The sequence below is a fragment of the Zosterops lateralis genome (genome assembly GCF_965231275.1).
Source record: "Zosterops lateralis genome assembly, chromosome: 4".
NCBI classification, from domain to species: domain Eukaryota; kingdom Metazoa; phylum Chordata; class Aves; order Passeriformes; family Zosteropidae; genus Zosterops; species Zosterops lateralis.
In genome coordinates this window covers 49,747,362-49,767,527 of record NC_139765.1, presented here as the reverse complement: position 1 = coordinate 49,767,527, position 20,166 = coordinate 49,747,362, and the positions used below count along the sequence as shown (strand labels likewise).

Sequence of the window (20,166 nt, the reverse complement as noted above, 5' to 3'; positions counted from 1 at the left end):
CCACTCTTGATTGTGACACTTACAGTTCAGATCTTGCTTTTCATCTGGCTGCTGCTCACTTCCATCATTTGGAGCTTTTCTCCATCCAATCACACAGGCAGCCTGATTATCACCCTCTTTGCTCTGTACAGTTTATTTAGAGTTATCACTACAGACCATGCAAGCAGCAGAGGATGCAGAGAATACCCAGGCTGATACATGTTCCAGAGGCAGAGGAATGCTTTCTCAAGCTCATTTAACTCTTAGCAAACCTTTGCCTCCACCCAGAGCCAATAAAACAGATGGACTGCCTGGCCTCATGTCCTTGTGGATGACAAAGCACATAGGATCTTCACACAAAATTTGCCATGTTTCTTTGCCAGCTAATTTGACATTCTCAGCTACTGTATTCTCTGTGATAACCTAAACAGTCTGAGAGTATTTTATTAGCAGATGGTTTGAATGAGTCATGATTACCTCCTCCATGAAAATACAGCAGCACAATTTACTGTTGCCACTGCAACAGTCCTAGATACCTTACTAATGACAGTAATGAATGCAGCTGACAGGAAAAAGGTTAGTGGTGCCAATATTTTCCATATTCAGCTCTTCTAGTAAATGTTAAATGTATCTTTTCAGCATCTTTTAGTATTCCTAATCAGAATGCTTTTCTTTTCTCTTGTGACCAGCACTATTTTTATTGTGCTAAGTCAGTTCAGAATCAGTGTGACTCTTGCTAGATATCTGTAAACCAGTGATTTATGTAATTGACATTTTGCCTGGGATGGTATCTTCTTACAGCAGTTTTTCCTTCTTTTGTAGCAGAGGTCTTACAAGTGGAGTCTGCTGCCATTTTCTGATCTCCCTGGAGTTGCAATAGAAGCCCTTCCTCTCAAAACCTGCTTTCTAGTGCTGCCCTCATCATAGAATCCCTTACTTTATTGTAAAAAAAATGCAGCTAACACATGAAGTAAAAAAATACCTGGTCTCCTTTTTTCTACTCCCATCCAGGAACTTTTAAAATATGCAATTGAGTACATTTTCCTTTTACTTGCACAACTCATCAACATCAAGACTATATCCTCTTAAAACTTCTTCATGTACTATCATATGGGTACTTCCACACTCAAGAGAGTGCAGCAGGAAATCCAAATACACAGCAGCTTTCCAAGACTAGCTCCTAGTGGTAACATGAAAGCTGGCATTTGCTGGAGTGATGACATATATGAAATCATATCATCACTGCAAATTGCAAAATCACTGGGCTAATGAGTGGCACAGTAAACAGGAGAGGTTAAGAGAGACGGATAATCTTTCCACTGACCACCTTCAAAACCTCCTCATGGCTTTTTAGGCTACAGACTTTTTGAGTACAAGGCACTTTCTTATAGAGCTGATTCTTACCCTCTCTCATCCTTCTTCCCTGCTCAGTCAAACTTTTAAAGAGCTATCTAAGGGCTATACAAATGTGGAAAGCCCTCAGTATAGCTATATATTTTCTCTACAGTCTTTTAATCGACTTTGTGTCATTTTCACCTTAGGCTCCTGCTCTAGGCTGAAACATGATCTAGCATGTTTTAAGGGTATGCTCAGCATCACTCAAAGCATGCACTCTATTTCTCAAAGGTCAGAAATATCATACTTTCATTTTGTATCACCGCCCTGAATTTTCACAAGAATTTCCCTTCTCCTGTACTGATCAAAACACCTCAAGATACCATTTCCAAATGAAATTTTTGAGACCCCCTAAGAAGTTCTAAGATACTTTCATCCAATTCTAAGAAGCAACAGCACATTTCTTGGTCTAGGCAGAATATGGGTTTTCTTCCATTCCCAGTTTCTAGGCATCTTAAATTGATCTCACAGTGCAAGTTTCACCTTGACCAAACACACCAAAGTCAGCCAATTTTTCACCGAGCTCCATCAGATTGTGGGTAGTAAGTGTTTCTCTCTGTAGTTGTCCAGCTTATTTGCTTAATACCACATCTTATCCTTTTCAATAGGGAGCATATTGTCATTTTTAAGATCCTTTTGTATTATACACAGTGACCTTCATATGAAAGGGTGTAAATAGTGATGTCATATTAAAGTGATTTTCACCAAAAGGGAAAGAAATCCATTAATCTAGAAAATCTGGAATACTCTGTCTCTCTGTATTCCACATGCTTTCCTCATGGCACTTCATAGACCTTTTCTTGGTGTTTCAGGGATCAAGCAGGGCATTTTAGCTCAGATGAAAAAAGATGGCTTACATTCTTCTGTGAATAAATTTTTTTGCTAGGCATAGCCATTAATTCTCCCAAATTACATGAAACACTACTGCTTCTACCCCAGCTCAAATAATATGACAGAGTCTTCTGCATGTACTGTTCTTCCTATCTGGGTCACACAGCCCAGAGGGAATCTAATAATCTTTCAGGCGTCCTTGGTCATAAAGATCTTTCCTTGTTTCTCGTTCTGTAAATTACACCGGTGAAAGCTGTATGATGATCTCACACCATTTTGCAAACATGCAGATTGATTGAGCTCATATCTATTACTGGATCTAACTTGGAGATTGGTCCTGCTTTGAGGGAGGTGCTGGTCCCTTTAAATCAAAACTCTTCTATGATTTTTGTCTTAAATCTGAAAGACCTTTTGTAATCATTGATCAATCACAGACTCCTCCACTAATTACAGCTCATGTTTTTAGCTAATGGTGAGGGCCAAAAAAATTTGAGAATCTGAAGAAAAGCTTGTCAAATTCCCTTCATGTACGTTCACATTTCTTCCCCATTCCAGAAGCTGTGTGGACACAGCTACCTGGGAGAATTCCACTGTATTCAGTAACTTTACATCACATCCTTGCAACTTCTAAACCAACGAGATAGGAAAGGTGTTCCAGGGCTGCAGGAGACAAACACCAAAGACACTCAAATTCATGAGTCATATCCAGCCTGTGAGATGTCTCAGTTCACCTTTTGTTTTTGGAGAAAGGAAGGAAGGGCAAGGTTCATTTAAACTCTCAGGACAGCTGCCTTCTCGTGAACAGCTCAACACAGTGAGTTCCAATTGCTATTAGTGCTGCCTGAGTAGGAGTGCTGGGCTTCAAGCCCCTGTCCTTCTGAGCATGCAGTCAAGCCTTTGGAGCCCGTATCTCAGGCTAACAAAGTGTAACACCCAAAGGAGTTTAGAGAACCCTCTCTTATCTCAGGTTTGTATTTTTTAAAAATACATTCATTTAGGAAGTAACAATACTAGCATGCAGTCAATCCTCAAAATCTACTGTAAGTAATGTTGAGACTACATTTTCTCTTCAAGTATCTTGAAGCTTTACTGATGAATTTGTCAAGTTATTACAGCTCCTGCAACCTCAACTCCTTTCATAACCCAGGTTTATTCTGGCATTTGACAATGGTGTCACACAAGCCTCTCTTTGACCTGATTCTGCAATATTTTCAATGGTCCTGACTCTATGGGGAACAACAGGAACCTCAGCAGCCACATACATATATATATATTGGTTTGAAGTTACAACCTCTGGTACTTTCCATAACCTCTCTTTGTCATACTGCTACCTGAGAAACCAGTGTAACACCACTGAGGAATTGGGGCTGTACTTAACTGCTCCTAGCCTTTCATGATATTTATGCATGAGAGAGGAGCATTTTGGTCATCTGCTGGTTCAGTGGAGCCCAGTCTCACCAAGGCTGCTAACCCACAAGAATTTCAATAGCCATGTCCCACCCTTCCTTGTGCCGCTGCTCATCTAACCATGCCACGAACAAGCCTGGAGAGCCAATATGCTAAAACCCAACTACCTGCAGGAGTGGTCAGGTTTTAGTTGGTTCTCCCACAAATGGGATGAGTACCAGTGCTGGGAACAGAGGAGGCAGGCACATCACTCAGGATGGCAGTGTCCATGCCAATCAGATTGTCCTTCATCTCCATGTCTGATGCCAAGAACTCCCATTTCTCTACTGCTGGCTGCTGCTGTTTTATAAGACTACTTACTTCTCTGATGCCATAAAATCACTTTTCTTGGTGTAACTTTCCCCATTTGTTGCATTTTGGCTGGAAGAAAGTTTGGGGGAAAAAGTGCCTAGGAACAAAAGCATTTCCTGAACAGACAGAGCAGAAGACAGTATAGTGAGCCTGGCACAAGCACAGCAGCATTTCCTGGCACATTTAAGTGAGCAAGGTTTCCCATTCCCCACAGCAGTCCTCAGCCTCCCCACAGAGAGCAGCCTTCTATCATTAACCTTGCAGGAGAGGAAAACTCCACTTGCCCTTTGGTTTTGTATTTCTCTGGCCCTTTGGTCAGCTCTCCTTTGTTTCAGAGTCCTTCTGCTTTCCAGAGTGCAGTTGCTGATCTACCAGACAGGGTCCAGCACCATGAGCATCTCCCAAACAGCTCAGGCTGGAAGAACATCTTCCAGACAACCCTCCCTATAACCCTCACAGTTTAGTACTGCTGCTAGGTTAAAAATCCCTGGCATGAAGAAATGCAGCAGTACTGAGAACATCACCTGGAACTTTCACAGCACACATCTGGGGCCTTGTAACAGCACTGGGGTGAGCACCATGGACATAAGCACACATGTGTGTTATTCCCTTCTTTGCAGCTTCCTACTGAATTTCTCTGGGTAGCTGAAGCACATGCTGTGCATATTCTCAGACATGCATGAAATGGCTGTCTGAGCCTCTTTAGATGCTTTACAGGCTCTAAACTGCATCCTGTCCCATTCCTTACCAATACACAGTCAGATGTGATGGAGCTGCATTCCCCTGACCTCTCCCAGCACTGGTAAGCCCCACTGACTGTGGCTGCTCTCACAGTTCAGTTTAATTTATGCCTCTGTTGTCTCTCCTAGAGGCCTGCAAGTGCCAGTACTACTAGTTAGACGAGGGATGCTTGCTGCTTATTTCTGCTAGGCTCTTCTCCCTGAGATGAGGGATGTTCTATTTGTGGGGATCACCACGTCACTTGCTCAGAGAAGTCCCACCACTTCTCTGCTTTGGTGAGGCCCTACAACACCATTTCACCTTAAAAAATACTTAATTCTCAATTTTTATCAAACAGATTACCTCCTACAGAATGTGAAATGATTATGGTGAGCAGACCAATCTTTCAGGTCGGCAGGAATGGCGGCATGGGACAGAAAGCTGCCCCCCATGCACACAACCTCCCACATCACTCTGGCAGTGCATCTGACAGTGGATCAACACAAAACACTGAAAATGAAGTGTCTCTGGCATATATGTTTCCTGTGGGGATTATTGAAAGGACATGTGACCAATGGAAAATAGTGACCATGACCCTATGGCAACTACCCTACCCTTCCAAAGGGCCCTTGCCCAGACACTTCTTGGGGTTTTTGCTTTGCACACTCTGTCCTTGCTCATCAAGCACTGGGAGTGTCAGCAGCTGTTTGTGCATCGCCTACCTTACCCCCCTTTATGGGCTATTGTCACTGGCTGTTTGTCTTTCCCTGCATCCAGGAGGTGATAAGCAGATGCCAGCTCCTACAAAGACACTCATACTATCTTTTACTGCCTCTCTAACTGCTGCTAAAAGCAAAAAAACCCAGGATTTGGCAATCCAAAGGATAGCTGTTTTGACATTTAAAGTATTTTGATACTGAGTGAGACTAAAGGTTCTGAACCACTATTTGCTTCTGAGCATTTTTCTTGGCTTTTTAATCAGAGCAGAGAGGAATAAAATCCTAAATACCAAGTGTAAACAGCAGGATTAAAAAAACTGTAATCTGCTCATTTTGTGCTTTTTGGACAGCAGCAGAAGCAGCAATGGCTTCTGTCATATTTCCAATGTCCAAATAATGCTGACTCTTTTTTATTTTGTCTTAATTGACATTCTAGCCAGACAGAAACATTAACAATTAGTAGCACTATTATCATTTGACAGCCTGGAAATATGAAGACAGGAGGAGAGGGAAGATGAAAAACCTCTTAGCATTTTGATTGAAGTAATTTTGATACTGCCTTCTTTCTTTGAAAGCAAAGCCACTGTTCCTCCAGCAGTGGTGTGGGCAGGGCTGGTTCCCCAAGCACTGACCTGCAAAGGCAGGTGAGCGGGGCAGCTCCAGTGACCCCACTCTCCTCCTGCCTGCCAGCACCTGGCAGCAGTAGGCAATGGGACAGCCTGTCCAGCCTGAACAGGAACTCTTGGGTGGGGGGTTCAGTCCCGAGCAGAGGCACTGGGCAATTGGCCACCACACTGCCTTCCTCTTCACCTGGTCAGAGAGTTCAGGCAGAGACTGATCATAGCCTCTGCTTGAATTGATGGCAATGAGCCATGCTTTGTTTAATCCCATTTTTAAAAGCAAGAAATGTTTCTAGACATTTCTGGGAAACAGGTAGTGGCTGTTATGGAAGCTCCCATTGCCCTTTTCTAAATTGTGGGAACCATGGAAACAGAAGCAGCCACAGCTGCTGGTGCACAACCCCTGAGACTTTAGCCAATGCACCTCGTGAACCAAAAAAGGACCACGAAAATGAACAAGCCTGAACAATCTGAGTGTGTACTATTTCTGCAAGGGGGCAGACAGGGCAGATTTCATCTCAAAGCCTGTTCATGTGCATTTTGCAGAAGCAGAGCCCATGGACACAGACACTGGGGCTCACAGATCTGTCAGGGCAAAACAGATGCAGCTACAACATTTGGCATCTCTGTTCATGCTCTGATGACCCAGAGCTGCAGACGTGTTTACTTACGACTGTGCATGAAAAATGCGTCCCTAAACAAAAGAAATCTAAAGGCAAATTCTGCTTTTATGCTGCTTGACCTTGACTGGGTGTTGTAGCAGAGGAGAGGGGAGCTGCCAGAGCCTGGCCACAGGATCAATTAACCCTTTGGGGCAAGGAGTTTGACAGCCAGGAAGGCATACCATGAGGTATTCCAGTGCTCTTATCACTTCCTATGAAGAGATGAGCTGCAGAACAGGTCCCAGCCTAGAAGTGGGGAGACATTACACCATGCTGGATGTGACAATGCTCTACAAAAGCCATCGCTTCATATCCAAATGAGACATGTTTTCAACACACAGTATTGCTTTGTGCACAAAATACAGCGTGAACTGTTCTCTATTTTTCGGTCACCCGATAATCACTGGATCAGACTGGTCTCCACACAGCCACATTGTCACCAGCAACATTATTTATACATAAACCTCCCAGCCTTCCTCCGCAGCCAGATTTGCCAGGTAGGTAATTGTTGTTCCCAGTGAAGCAAAACTGGCTTGCTTTCAATGACATGCATCTGCATTGCTATTATACAGCAGACTGCCTCAGTTAAGATTTTCCAGCAAAAAGACGAGGAAGAAAAAAAAAAAATCATTTTATTTTGCATTTTTTACCTCATATTTAGAATTCCACCTAATTTAATTGCGGATTCTGCAGTCACGGGGGAGGGGAGCGATTGCAGAGAAGCCTCCTTTTTTCCAGAAACAAAAATGAAGTAAATGAGATAGACATGACATAGCAGTCTTTTCCTGCTGGTTAAATCACTTTCCCCCAGCTCTTGCCCATCTAATACTGCAGCATTCTCAGTCCCCAAATGTACCATCTGAGTAGTGCATTCATTAGAGTGTTTGCAACTCCTGATCACTGACAGATGTGATCTTATCAACTGACACATCCAAGCAAAACTGCCTTTTCCCCCCCAATCTTCCAGTGGCCTGAATTCAGCAGTGCTGACAGCCCTACGCTGCCTTGCTGCTCGCATCGAGCATGCACCCACAGTCAGGAGGTAGATGCTTCCCCTCCAGCATCTTTCATCCCTTCATAAACAGGCAAGGACCACAGCTTTTAGCCAACGACCTACGGCAAAGAGAATGCAAGTGCGGCGGGTACAGCAAGGATAAAACAAGCCCTGTTCTCAACAGAAAAAGGATGTAAATGGGATGCATTTACTTACATGACGATTCAGTGCCAAACATGGCTCGCCGCAGATGCTGCTATTTTAAAAAGGAAAGAAGAAGAAAAAAAAAGAGTGGAAGACAGAGGGAGTGTATGAGAGAAGGGATGAGACTGCTACACAGCAGGGGTCATGAAGCCAGACAATGCAGTCCAGGCTACCCAAGCTGCCAGATTCTCCTCTCTCCTCCTCTCCTCTGCTCTGCCCAACACCGCAGGCAGCTTTTCCTTGCAACCGCAGCGAAGGTCCTTCTTCAGGAAGCAAAAAGCAGGAGCTTCTGTTTTAAATCCGAGTGATAAGGGCGGGCCGGCCTCCTCTCTGTGGTACCGGCAGGCAGAGAGAGGTGTCGGGCACCAGACACTGCAATCCCCAGCCCCTGCTCGCAGTAAGACAATAGCGGAGCTTATGCACACACGGGATGACGTCAGGACACTGCAAAGACTGACTGCTGCTAACCCAGAGGCTCGCAGGGGGCTTGGACAGAGCACAGCGATTCAGATGGGAATTCCTTTGTCACAAAAAGCAGAGGACAAAGAGCCAGACATGTATTTCCCTCTGTGATGCTAAAACTCCCACCCAGCACTGCAGTGCTAGCAGGGAAATATATCTGCCTTGAATTCATGCTCCTTTTCTCAGCGGCACAGGATGCAAGGTGTCTGTGCAAACAGAACAAATTTCAGGGACAAATATCCTAGTAAATGCCACTTACAGCATTTTCAGTAAAGAATAACCCCAAATTTCTATCACTAACTCTCTTTATTATTTTTCCCTCAAAGAAATAAACTCCTGAGCCAGTCTACACTCCAGACCTAATTTTCACATCAAAGTGTTAGGCAACTGTCTCATTTACTTAAATTTATCATCAGAATACACCGTAACAATATGCTAACCACAATAAATGAGTCACACATCTAAATAAAAACCCCAAAGCACACTGAATTCAATGATAAAAAGGCATCCTAGCAACCAAAGAAATATTGTCCTTAATTTTTCTTTATTCTTCAAAACCAACTAGATCTAGTGTGCATCTAAAAGTGCATTTTTTAGTGCACTGAGCGTATTTTCTTCCTGACATTTAGCAATTGAAAAATATTCAAACATAGAAACAAAGCCCTAAGCTCACTCCTTCGATCCTCTCACAGACAAAAGGAGTTGCCTGTGTCGTGCTGGTGAGAGCAGCCAAGCAGGAAGCCGATGGCTGGAAGCAACCAGACATTGGGGGCCATCCACAGAATGGCTGTTCAGAGGGGCAAAACCAAAATGTTTCTGCCAAGTCCCACTGAACCTGTACATGCAGTTCCCACAATGTCAGACACTGAAAAGCACTGCCGGTGGATGAGGAGAAAGGACATAGAGGCAGGTCCATTAAAGGAAGCACTTAAAGGCAAGCAACCATTCCTCCTCCCATTTCTCCATTTTTGTGGGCTAACCATTCCCAAACACTCCTGCTGCTCTGCATGCCAGGGGGGTTTGTGCTGTTTGCACCATGAGCAGCAGGCCACAAAAACAAGTACTTCTCAAGGCTGGCAGCACCTGCCACCTGAGGAGCTCAGCATGCTGAAATCAATAGGGAACCAGGGAGGTGCTGGCTGGGAGCACTGCAGCCTGAAGGACACACCGGAAAACAACATATGGGGTTCAGAGCCACTGGGGTTCAGTTCACTGCCAGGCCAGTCCCTCTGGTCCTGGGAAACATGGTCCCGAGCTCACAGAGTGTGTATACCCACAAATACCCTTATGGACCCTCAACAGCCCTGTGCTGGGAGACAGGAAAGAGTGCAAGAGGCTGTATAGAGCCTGATCTTGTGCTTCCCACGGCAGTGGGGGGCACCTACAAGGCACACCAAGCTACTCTTCTGGTGACACCTGTTGGCACAAAATGCTCTTCAGCTGTTTCCCTGCTTTCCATTCCACACATCCAACAGTCACTTTGTGTTCTGTGCATACCACAACAATAGTTAGGGCCACCAAGCTCATGGCAACATTTGCCTGTATTTAATTGCTGGAAGAAAGTCATGAGAGAGGCCACATCCTGTGGTGAGCTATCTCACAACACAATTTGTAACAGCTAGATTTTAGTCTCTGTCAGCAGACACAACATCGGTGCTCATAATCATAGTGACTCAAGTCAACCCACAGATGTCTTAAACTACCCAGATGTCCTCAAATCTGTACTTAAACACCGGAATTAATAGCCTGGCTGTTCAATTGTCATGATTTTTGTGATCATGTGCACAGATGCACAGCACCAAGAAGCCATGTCCAAATTGGTTTTGACCATGACAGTGGCACAAATTCTCTGACAAGGACTGTAGCTTTGCTGTTCCTAGAATTGAATTAGTTATTTTGACTATTTTGACTGGAGCACTTAACGCCTCCTTCAGTCAAAAGAGGTTGATAAGAAGCTTCAGTGCATCAAACAAAGTTCTGGCTGGATTTTCCAGCAACTAGACTTTCCAGCAACTGAGGCAAGTTCACAAAAGAAATGTGTCTATTATGTATCTGTAAGCCTCCAAGCATCTTTAAACACAGGTCTCCGGAACAAAATCCCAAGTGCACTCACGCAATGGCTGAAGAATAAGTTCTGCTCTGATGAGCAGATCTGACCTTCCCACAACATTGTTTCCAAGGAAGAGACAAAACCTCAGGGCTTTTCCAACGACATCCTTGAAAGTGTCAGAGCCCAGGCCCTCTGCCAAGTTCTCATTCCACTGACGCATATAGGTAGTTGAAAAGCCCAAACAACCCATGCAGTATCTCTGGAAGGATTTCATAATAATCTATTTCATTAGTCTTAGGCTTGGCAGGTCAGTGGGTTGCCTTGTGGGAAAGGTGACCCACTACAGGCCACTGAAGGACTTTCTCTAAAATTCTTTCAAATTTACCTAAAACATTTTGTCCAATGACTTTGAGAAAGTGTTAAAATCTGTTTCCAACCCACTGCTCTTTTAAGACCATAACCTTTCAGTTTGCTAGCAGAGTAACACATTTCTGTTTTCAGTGCTGAATGCTGCTATTGGTTTATTCTACAAAGAAGGGTCAACAAATGGTTTTTCTCTCTTATGCAGCAGTGAAGGTAATGTAATTAGTATACAGAAAATGTCAAAGGAAATGTCCAGCCAGCATTTCTGTGATTTGCATACAATGTGCACAAGACATTGTTCAAGTATTAGATTAATTTGCAATGTACATCCACACATCCCGCCACAAACCAGCATGAAATATTTAAATCAGCAACAATATATGCTATGCAAAGCTGTCTCCTGTACATTCACATTTTCCAGAGAAAGGGATGTGCTTCTCAACCACTGACACTCTTGGAGCAGATATTCTTTATTCCTTACTTTATCACCGAAGAAAAATAATACTAATATTTTACTTTGTTTTGTAAGGACATGTGTCTAGGCCCTAAAGCATAATTTGAGTTTTAATAATGAAGCTGGCTAATGAAATGTTATATTTTTTATACAGACATAAATTTCTGCTTTAGAGTAATTTCTTTCTATAAAAACAGTGCAAGAAGGAAATCTGAGCTACAACAGAGGCAGCTTTGTACACGTGCCTTATGATCCATTAAAGCATAAATCTTTATTCTCTTTTGCCACTGGAAAAACATTCCATTTTGCATTTAGCCTCTTTCACAGGAGAAACTCTGGACCCAGGAAATTAATCCATCTCACCTGTGAGGTTCTCCTGTTCTACTGCCCTAAGCAGCTCACCTTGACAAAGAAATTCTCACCTCTGTCCTCCCCAGGGCAAGAGAACAAGTCCCACACCTTCAAGTCTCTAGAGGGGAAGTACAGGATAATTGCAATAAGCCTCAAAGGTAGGTAAGAATTTTTATTACATTAGTTAAACTTGCCTTTCCTTACCAAGATCCCCTTTTCTGTAAGCTTTTTAATACCTGAAAACTGATTTTTTTAAGACATTGAAAAACTTAATCCATTTAATGTGCTATTGGAAACCTCTGAGTGACTCTGCAATGAGTCCACACCATTCAGTGGCCTCGAAAGGAATTTATTTTGCCTGTAGTAATGTTAGTTAGCTCCCTCCTAAAAATGCAGTGAGACCCCCAGCAACATACACTGTGACAGTCTCCAGCTTCTGTAGGTATTGTCAGGCCTAGCAAAAGCTGCCACACCGATTATTCATTAACGTGGTACTACAAGGTAGTTTTTTCCACTCCAGAAAAAAATGAAATCATACAGCAGCACATATTACAGACCTGCAGCTCTTTGGCTTTATGCTTCATTCAACTTTGCTGATCCTAATTATCTTTAACAAACATTTTTGATGAAAAAGTTGACATCATGATTACACCAACATTATGCAGTGTGGTGCAACAGCTTCAGCTTCTCATCTCACAGGGGCCATGTATTTAAGGTACAAACAACCCCCCAGGCAACCAAAACAAACACCCTGCAATGATGCTGTACCATTGAGTCCCCAGGGCAGAGGTGTTTTCCAATACCTCCATCACTAAATGAAACCAGTGTCCCAGAAATTACAACTTTGCAGCTGTGGCAACAGAGAGAGGGACTTTGGCTAGCTGGGATGGAGGGCAGCCCTGACAAGCCCTTCCCAGCAGGAAAGCTGGCAGCAGGGCACAGGCCCAGTGGGGTCTGCCAGCTTGGACTAGAGAGCATTCAGAGCCAAGTCGAGCCAAGAAAGGTATTTCCCACTGGAATGAAATGTCTCAAGTGCTACATTTGTGCAAATGCCAGCAAGTTTCCACACAGAGCTGCGCTGGACAACCAGGAGCAGCTCAGGGAGTATGGAAGCCTGACACAGGACCACACCAGGCAGCTGAGACAGGGAGACAAAGGAACTGGCTAGCCAGACAGTGGAAAATACCTTTGAGTATCTGAGCTGTCTGAAGTCCTCGGTGTTCTCCTCATAGCCTGGTCTTATCACACTTTGTTTGAGGTTTTTCACCCGCATTCTCTCTTTGCAACATACTGTTCCCTTGTTATGTTGGCACAGAAGGGAAGGAGACTGCTGGCAGAAAAGAATTTAAGATCTTTGTCCTGTTCAACATAGACAAAGATTCTAGATTGCATAGACTGATTCACAGACTGCAGGGATTTGGATTTTTTCTTTTTATTATTATTTGTTCTTGTGCTGATTTTAAAAATATTTCTGTGCAGTCCACATTGCATTTATGTAACCCCAATTCATGCAAAAATTCTTATTCTTTGTCATTTTCAGGCAATTAATGCCTAGAAAAAATTAAGCTTCATGGGTAAACGTATAAATGCATACACACACAAATAACAATGCAGACTGAAGAACAGTCTTTTTGTCACCAAAAAAAAAAAATTATGTCTGCATTGGTCCTTACCTGAGAGATGAAGTTCAAAAGACAGACTGCTTTATAGAAGAGATACAATGAACCAGAATAATCAATTATTACATACTGTCATGCCTTTCAGCATGTGTTTTAGCAAAGATCTTAGCTTCACCACATGATAACTGCAAGCCATTCCCCAGCGGCAGCAAGAGGCAGCTCCCAGCAGATGCTCAACCATTAAAAGAGGAAGTTCTATGTCTTTTGTCTCTCCCAGGCCACCCAGCCATCTGAGGCACATCTAATGGACATGAAGTTCCAGCAGTTATGAAATGGTAGAGTATTACACATAGAAAACTATATGTAAAGGATATAAAAATATTCATATATACATACATGCATATAAGACAGAAAAAAGAGAAAATATATTAGCCCAGTTTAAGTACCCAGTTCTAGAGTACAACTGAGATTGTGGATCATGGGCAGGTGTCTAGCTAGATTTCTTTGCATATCTGGCACCTAGCACCAAGAAGTAACAGAACAAAATGGTATTCCCGTTCCCTACAGCAGAAGATACAGAACAAAATGTCAAATTTCAACAAGTTCCTTTATATCATTCAGTGTGAGACTAGTAAAAAAAGCAAAAATTATTTTTTAAGTGGCAGAGTACAGCTCACTTTTTGTATAATATTGTCAAAAGATTAGGATGGCGATTCACCACTTTTTTGTTTTGTTTTGGTTGGTTTGGTTTTCAGTTTGGTTGGTTTCCTTTTAAACACAGAACTCTTTACCCACAAATATCTTAGACAGTTACCAACACTGTGACAATCTACCTCCAGTGTGAAAATGACATATCAAACCCAAATGAAACATGTTGTTTTTTCAATAACATCAAACCCCATGGCTCACCAGAACATGTGTAATGCTTAGTCCCAAATGCAGAGTTTTGGTCCCAAATGCATGCAACTGTGTGATGACATGGGGCCACTACTGTATCTGAAAAATGTTCCAGCAGAACACACTACCTTTCAGTATGATCTAAAGAGAACTTTGAAACAAAGGAAGCACATAAATCTTCAGTGTTATTTGTTAAATTAATTTAAATCACCAGCTACTTAGATAGCTTTCTAAAAGAATAAAATATTAGAAGAAAAACAAGGTGTTTGTTTTCTACACTGAGGGAAATACTTGAAGTATTTTGAGGTTTTTGGGTTTTTTATTTGTATCCTAATTTCAGGTTATTTCCGAGGACCTATGCCACAGGCTTGGACATGAGGTAGACATGAAAGTTTCTAATGTCAGAGCAAACAGAGGTGGATAATAAATTTAAAAAAGGGATTATAAACAAACCGTCATGATTTTTACGTGACTCTGAGGGATCAAAATTAGGATTAAGGCCAACTCATAATAAACTACTTGCAAACTGGCATCAGAGGGAACATGTGTGCCCCATATAAACGCAAATATCCAATTTAGATGTATAAAAATGAGTCAGAGAGATTTAGAGGAACAGCAAGTATGCCAACATTGCATTAATATCTGCACTAATAATGTCTGATCTAATGTCAAATCTTCATGATTAGCAGAAAGTTTGACTGCTAAGAGAGGAAGATCAAATTTAGATTACTTCTCAGGCTGAGTAAACACAACATGAACATTCAACCCAACATTACAAATAGCCATAATTTCACCATAAATACAGGAAAAATTAAGGACTTCTAAGCCTACAAGGGAATACCCACAAAACAAAGTAATCATGTCCCTGTTTGATGGGTGAGTGCTGTGTTAAGCATACTCTCTAGTACATATAAAGGAATCCATAATATAGCCATGGGAAAAAATTCAATTTTGAGTTTTATTTCTGTTTTCCTATTTGGATACTTCTGTGCATAACAGTGAATGAGCTGATACTGCAGCCATATATATAACACAATTCCAGAGTTGGTGGGGAAACCAAGTCCACTGGAAGCTGTTTGACTAGATGCACTGCACATTTAAGGATTTCAGCTTTCCCAAGATACAACATTTTGGTGATGTCCTAGTCCTTCACTCTGGGAGTTTCACCCCCATTCAGTGCCAGCCCCAGACTAGAGATCTTAAATTGTTTTCTCAGAATAAAAAAAATTAACCACAAAACTAGTAAATGCTTGAACAGCTTGATTATCATAGCTTTTCTCAACAAAGAACTGCTTCTGTGAGTCAGTGAAACAAGCAAAGCAAGAGGCCTCCTGACCCTGCACTGTGATTGGTGTTAGGTTGCAGCAGCACTCACGTCTGTCCATCAGCCTCTGACTGCAGGCTCCAGCCACAAAGCCTGGGCACAGCACCCTCACTTGCTGAACACTCAGCAGCAGAAGAATAAAACTCCTCCTGGAAAAGCAACATTCTGCAAGTTATAAAAAAGAATTATGTGGGTAAGTACCAGCCTGAGGAACAAATGTATTATGAAGAAGAATGCAATGCACTTAAGCATTGTATCATTGGCTTTTAGGAGAAGGCTCTTAAACTTGACAGACACCCTGGAAAAGGTCTCCTGAACAAAGCACTAGAGAAACTGTTGGGATTTTAGTCCTGGTAATAGAAACCTTATGCAGGCAATTAGAGGAAAAAAGGATTGGAGAGGGTGGTGGCATCTACCCTCCTTATTAGAGTGAATTGTACCAGCAGCCTCCTCACCTGGCACCAGGCATAAAAGAAAAATGCACAGACTCCCAAGTCTAACTCCAAGTGGAAATTCATCTTGGGACACAGAGCAGACCTTTACCAGGAGCTCACGGCACTAACTGGCTCACAGGGTTCCTCTCACAGCACGCCACGGTGCTGCCAAAGCACAATGGAGTATCAGTAACCACAGCTTATTGCTTCTGCCTGGAGATGGGCAGTGAATGAACATCATACAGAATCATGACTCAAGACTGGGAAGTCAGGTAAGTGGCATTGGCAATGTAATGACAACTGTGTGATCAGGCATTACAATATTCAAGTTTCTCAGAACTCTGGTACTAATAGTGGGTCTCTCTGAGCAGATCACACTACCAGGGTGCTGGTATCACTCACCCTTTCTGGCCTCTCCTCTGGAGTGGTGGAACCCTCAGAGGTGCTGTCTTTCATGGCATAACAGCAGAGAGGAGACATGGAGGTTATAGTTCCAAATCTCCACAACAGTCATCCCAAGAAAGTCCTGGTCAGCACCATTAGAGAGCACTGATTTTCTAAACCAGATTGTCAACTTCACCAGTGCCCATTTCTCTCCACTGACTACAGAGAGAGCACACACAGAATAATGCTTGAGCGGCTCAGGTGCAGACATCTACACAGAAGTTCCTCCTGTGTGTCTGTGAGTTTTAGGGGAACCACTAGAAAAGGAGATGGCTGTGCTAATGTCAGGGGCTCCATAATTCAAGGAAGAAAATGTAGATCGCTGGACTCCAAACCTGCTTTAAACTGTGGCCTCTTCTATGGGTGTTTACCCTGAACAGGTCCCAGATTGATCGGGTCATCTGAAGAGCAGCTGTTCAGCTGAGAGAGACACCCTCTCACCCCCTGCAGCTGCAGAGATCTCCTGATACTTTAAAGCACTGTGACACTTCTCTCCCTTCAATGCCATGAAAGATTCAAGGGCTTGTGTCCAGCACCAGGTGGCACACTGAGTTTATCAACTTCATCAGCCCAGGCAGGAAGGTCATGCAGAGCACTGTTTGCAGATACAAGAAGTGGATAAAATCAGCAGACATCACTTCACCAGAGCCTTCACTGCTGAGACATGCTACCTCCTAACAAATTTAAGCATGGACATGCATCCTTTTCTTCAAGTAGAAGTGTTTGTGGCCCTTCCTACATACCTGATTTGTTTACTTAATGCCATCTAATCAGTTATCAAACTAGGGTGAAGAGCTTCACCTTGCAGCAAAGCAGGAGCAGAGAGATGGCCTCCAAACATCCGTCCTTGACGCTTCCTGAAACCCATCAGCCTTTAGATGGCCACCAGCTCTGCTCAGTGCTGTTTGCTGTCAGTGTTATTTATGCACTTGAGCCTCTGGCTCTGTTTACACTCTAACAAGTATTGTTTGATAACACTCATCCTTCACAGAAGAGGGTTTGCTGATTGGCCAAAGCACAAACTCATGCACAAGGACTGACTCGCCTCCTGTATTCAGTGGGTTAAGGCTGCCCCTGTGGGCACCACAAGGGCAGAGGCTTGAGGGTCCCCAAAACTTCAGTCCAACAGCATGAAAATCACATCTTGTGAGAATATTTTTAACAAAAATTCTCAAGAAAATGAATTCCAAAATAAAATACAGATTATTGTGTATTTACCTCACACCAAACATCCCACTGGAAACTGTACACTGGATGAATGCAGTTCAGTATGGCACCTTCTCTTACCTCAACCTTCATATCTCCTTATAAACCGGTACAAACAAAATTACAGGCTTCATTACTTTTGTTGCTAACAATGCATTTGACTGAAATTGATACACTAGAGACAGGGAAAATCAAAGGGTTATGAGAATATGAAAAGGCTATGTATTATCAAGTGTCCAGCCTGACACGTAGAAACTCCCCTGGCATGCAGAATCAGGTCCCACAGAAAAGACTTCAGTGGGAAGTACCACTGTGTTTTAATCATGTGTTTAACATGTCCCTTATTCCAATTATCTTCCTCATGTCTGTGCAGAGAGAAGTAAGACTCATCTGGAACACTGGGGATTTTTAATGAAATAATTGCTTCTTATCAGAGCAATTATTTTTATACAAAATAGTCTATGAAAAAAAATAGTTCACTCGGTTCTGTTTCATCCTACAGCTCCATCCTACTACAGATGGAGCTGAAAGCAACACATATGTGAATTTGTATTTCAGGAAGCTAATCCTTTGCAGACTTTTCATTGTCATTTACTATACTGAATCAACATCAATTTAAACACAGTTAGTTAGATAACCATCACTCAAAGAAATGCCAAAAACTTTTATTTTCCTGTGACATAACATTAAATGCTTTAAAAACCTCCTTGCTGAAATGTCCTTTATGTGTCTTTTGGCAAGGGTCCACCCTGGCTCAGGCAGTGGGCAGACACAACGCTGCATGTTCACTGTGGAAGCCAGAAAGTTACTGGAATGTCTTACTGCCATAGCCAGTCACAGTTCAGCTCTGCTGCAAAGTGCACCAGAATTACGTGTACTGTTACAGAGCCAGATGTCTCCAGGGCAGGAGCTTTCTAAAGGGGTAATTCCTGGCTAGCAAGCTAGCAAGCTGCAGCTAAAGTACTTTTTTTTCTTAAAATATTTTAAATTTTTCTTAGTTTTTATTGCTATTGAAATTTAAGCCAGAGTGCTTCACTAGTTTGTAACAGACAAGGACTACTACATTTTCAGCAGTAAACACAAAGCAAAACCAGATCAAGCAAAAGCCTACAGGGCCAGGTGATAGAGAGTGTGGAGAGCCCCCTTGCAAAAAAGCCTGGTGAAGTGACCCCTCTGAGGATAGATCAAACACAGCAATACTGTCATGTTCATAGAACTTTATTCAAGCTAAAATCCAAGTTGGATGAAATGGGTACAGCAAGGTGGCTAGTTGTTCTAGTTGTTCTACCTCCCTGGCCGCAGACAAGCTCAGATCCCAGCCCTCTACCCAGACCTGCCCCTCATTTGCCCCATGCTTCCTAATCCAGGGCTCTGAGGCATCAGCATCCACCCCTCCCCTTGGAGAGCCCCCAGCCTTTCCCAACATCCAGGCAGTTCCCTCCTCAAGCCCACAGAAAAATCTCCCCTCTTGTCTGCCTTGCTCCATATCCTGGGTTGAGCCTCTCTGAAGTCCTCCAGCAGCACAGTTTGCAAGGGTGTCCAAGTCCCTGTCCCATCAGGACCAGCTGGGGTGGGTTATGCATGGTCCCATCCATCTGGGTTTTGAATGTCCCCAAGGATGGGGACTCCACTCCCTCTGGGCAACCTGCTCTGGGGTCTGAACACTCTCAGAGCAAAGAAATGCTTTCTCATGTTTGGACAAAATTTCTTGTATTTGAGCATCTGTCTGTTGTCTTTTGTTCCACCACAGGGACCCACTGGGAATCCAATCTGTGTATCCAATTCCATCTCAAAGACTGCAGCCCCTCCTGGCCCAGAATACACCATTCCTTTTGATCTCTCCATCAAAATACCCTTCTGTCTCAACCAGGGATCTCTTGCATCCCTTACTGAAATAAATTATGCACATTGTTGTATCCTTGGATGAAAACAAGGACACAAACAATGATGCGCATAATTTATTTCAATAATGGTACTTAAAGCAGATGGATACATAACTGGATTCTGTTTGTCTTCCTTTTTTCTAAAATCTGAATATCAAATTTTCTGCATGTCTTGGAATTAACCTCACACTGAAAGTCAGCCTTAAGAGCTGAATATTTTTCAGGCTTCTATAATTTGTCCAAGACTATTCATGTCAGAAAAGTATTCTGTCCATCACTGCATTTGAGGCAAAAGGACATATAATAAAGTCAGCAAGTTTATACAGTAATACTAGTAATAACAGTAATAACAAATATAATATGTACTCTCTGTATTATTATATATAATATGTTATATATAATAAAAGAGCAGGAAGCCTTGATCTTAAAGCACAACACTGTGCCTTCTCCTAATGCAGAGCTACTGAAGCAAAAATACACATCTCTGTGACAAACATTCTATAGTGAAAACTTTACCAACAATTATAGACTTTTACCACATTAGGACCGAAATAATGCTTAGACTGAACTAGTTTTAAGAGTGCGTAATAAATAGATTTTAATGGAGTAATAAATACTAGCTGTAAGCCATAGAAAGTGTCTTTGCTTTCCCCCTTTAAGCATCTTTAAAAAATATATAAATTGCAATAGTAACAGGACAGTATTGCAGACCTAGTAGTGTAGAAGTAACACTTCCAACTGCAGTCTACAGTGATGGCATGACTAAATATTTATATGTCATCAAGCCCAATAAAAAA

General features: G+C 42.6%; 1 protein-coding gene across 2 annotated transcripts in view; it reads right to left on the bottom strand.

Moving 5' to 3' along the window:
- ST7 (suppression of tumorigenicity 7) overlaps nt 1-20,166 on the bottom strand; it is a 136,759-nt gene that overhangs the window by 89,020 nt on the left and 27,573 nt on the right. The window contains exon 1 of one of the 2 annotated variants that reach the window (XM_083858751.1): nt 7,895-8,248. The exons of the other annotated variant lie outside the window; for it this stretch is intronic. Within the exon in view, the coding sequence (XP_083714877.1) occupies nt 7,895-7,916 (22 nt within the window). The 5' untranslated portion in view covers nt 7,917-8,248. Of the gene's footprint in view, nt 1-7,894; nt 8,249-20,166 lie in introns of those variants that run through there. 2 annotated transcript variants of the gene reach the window in all.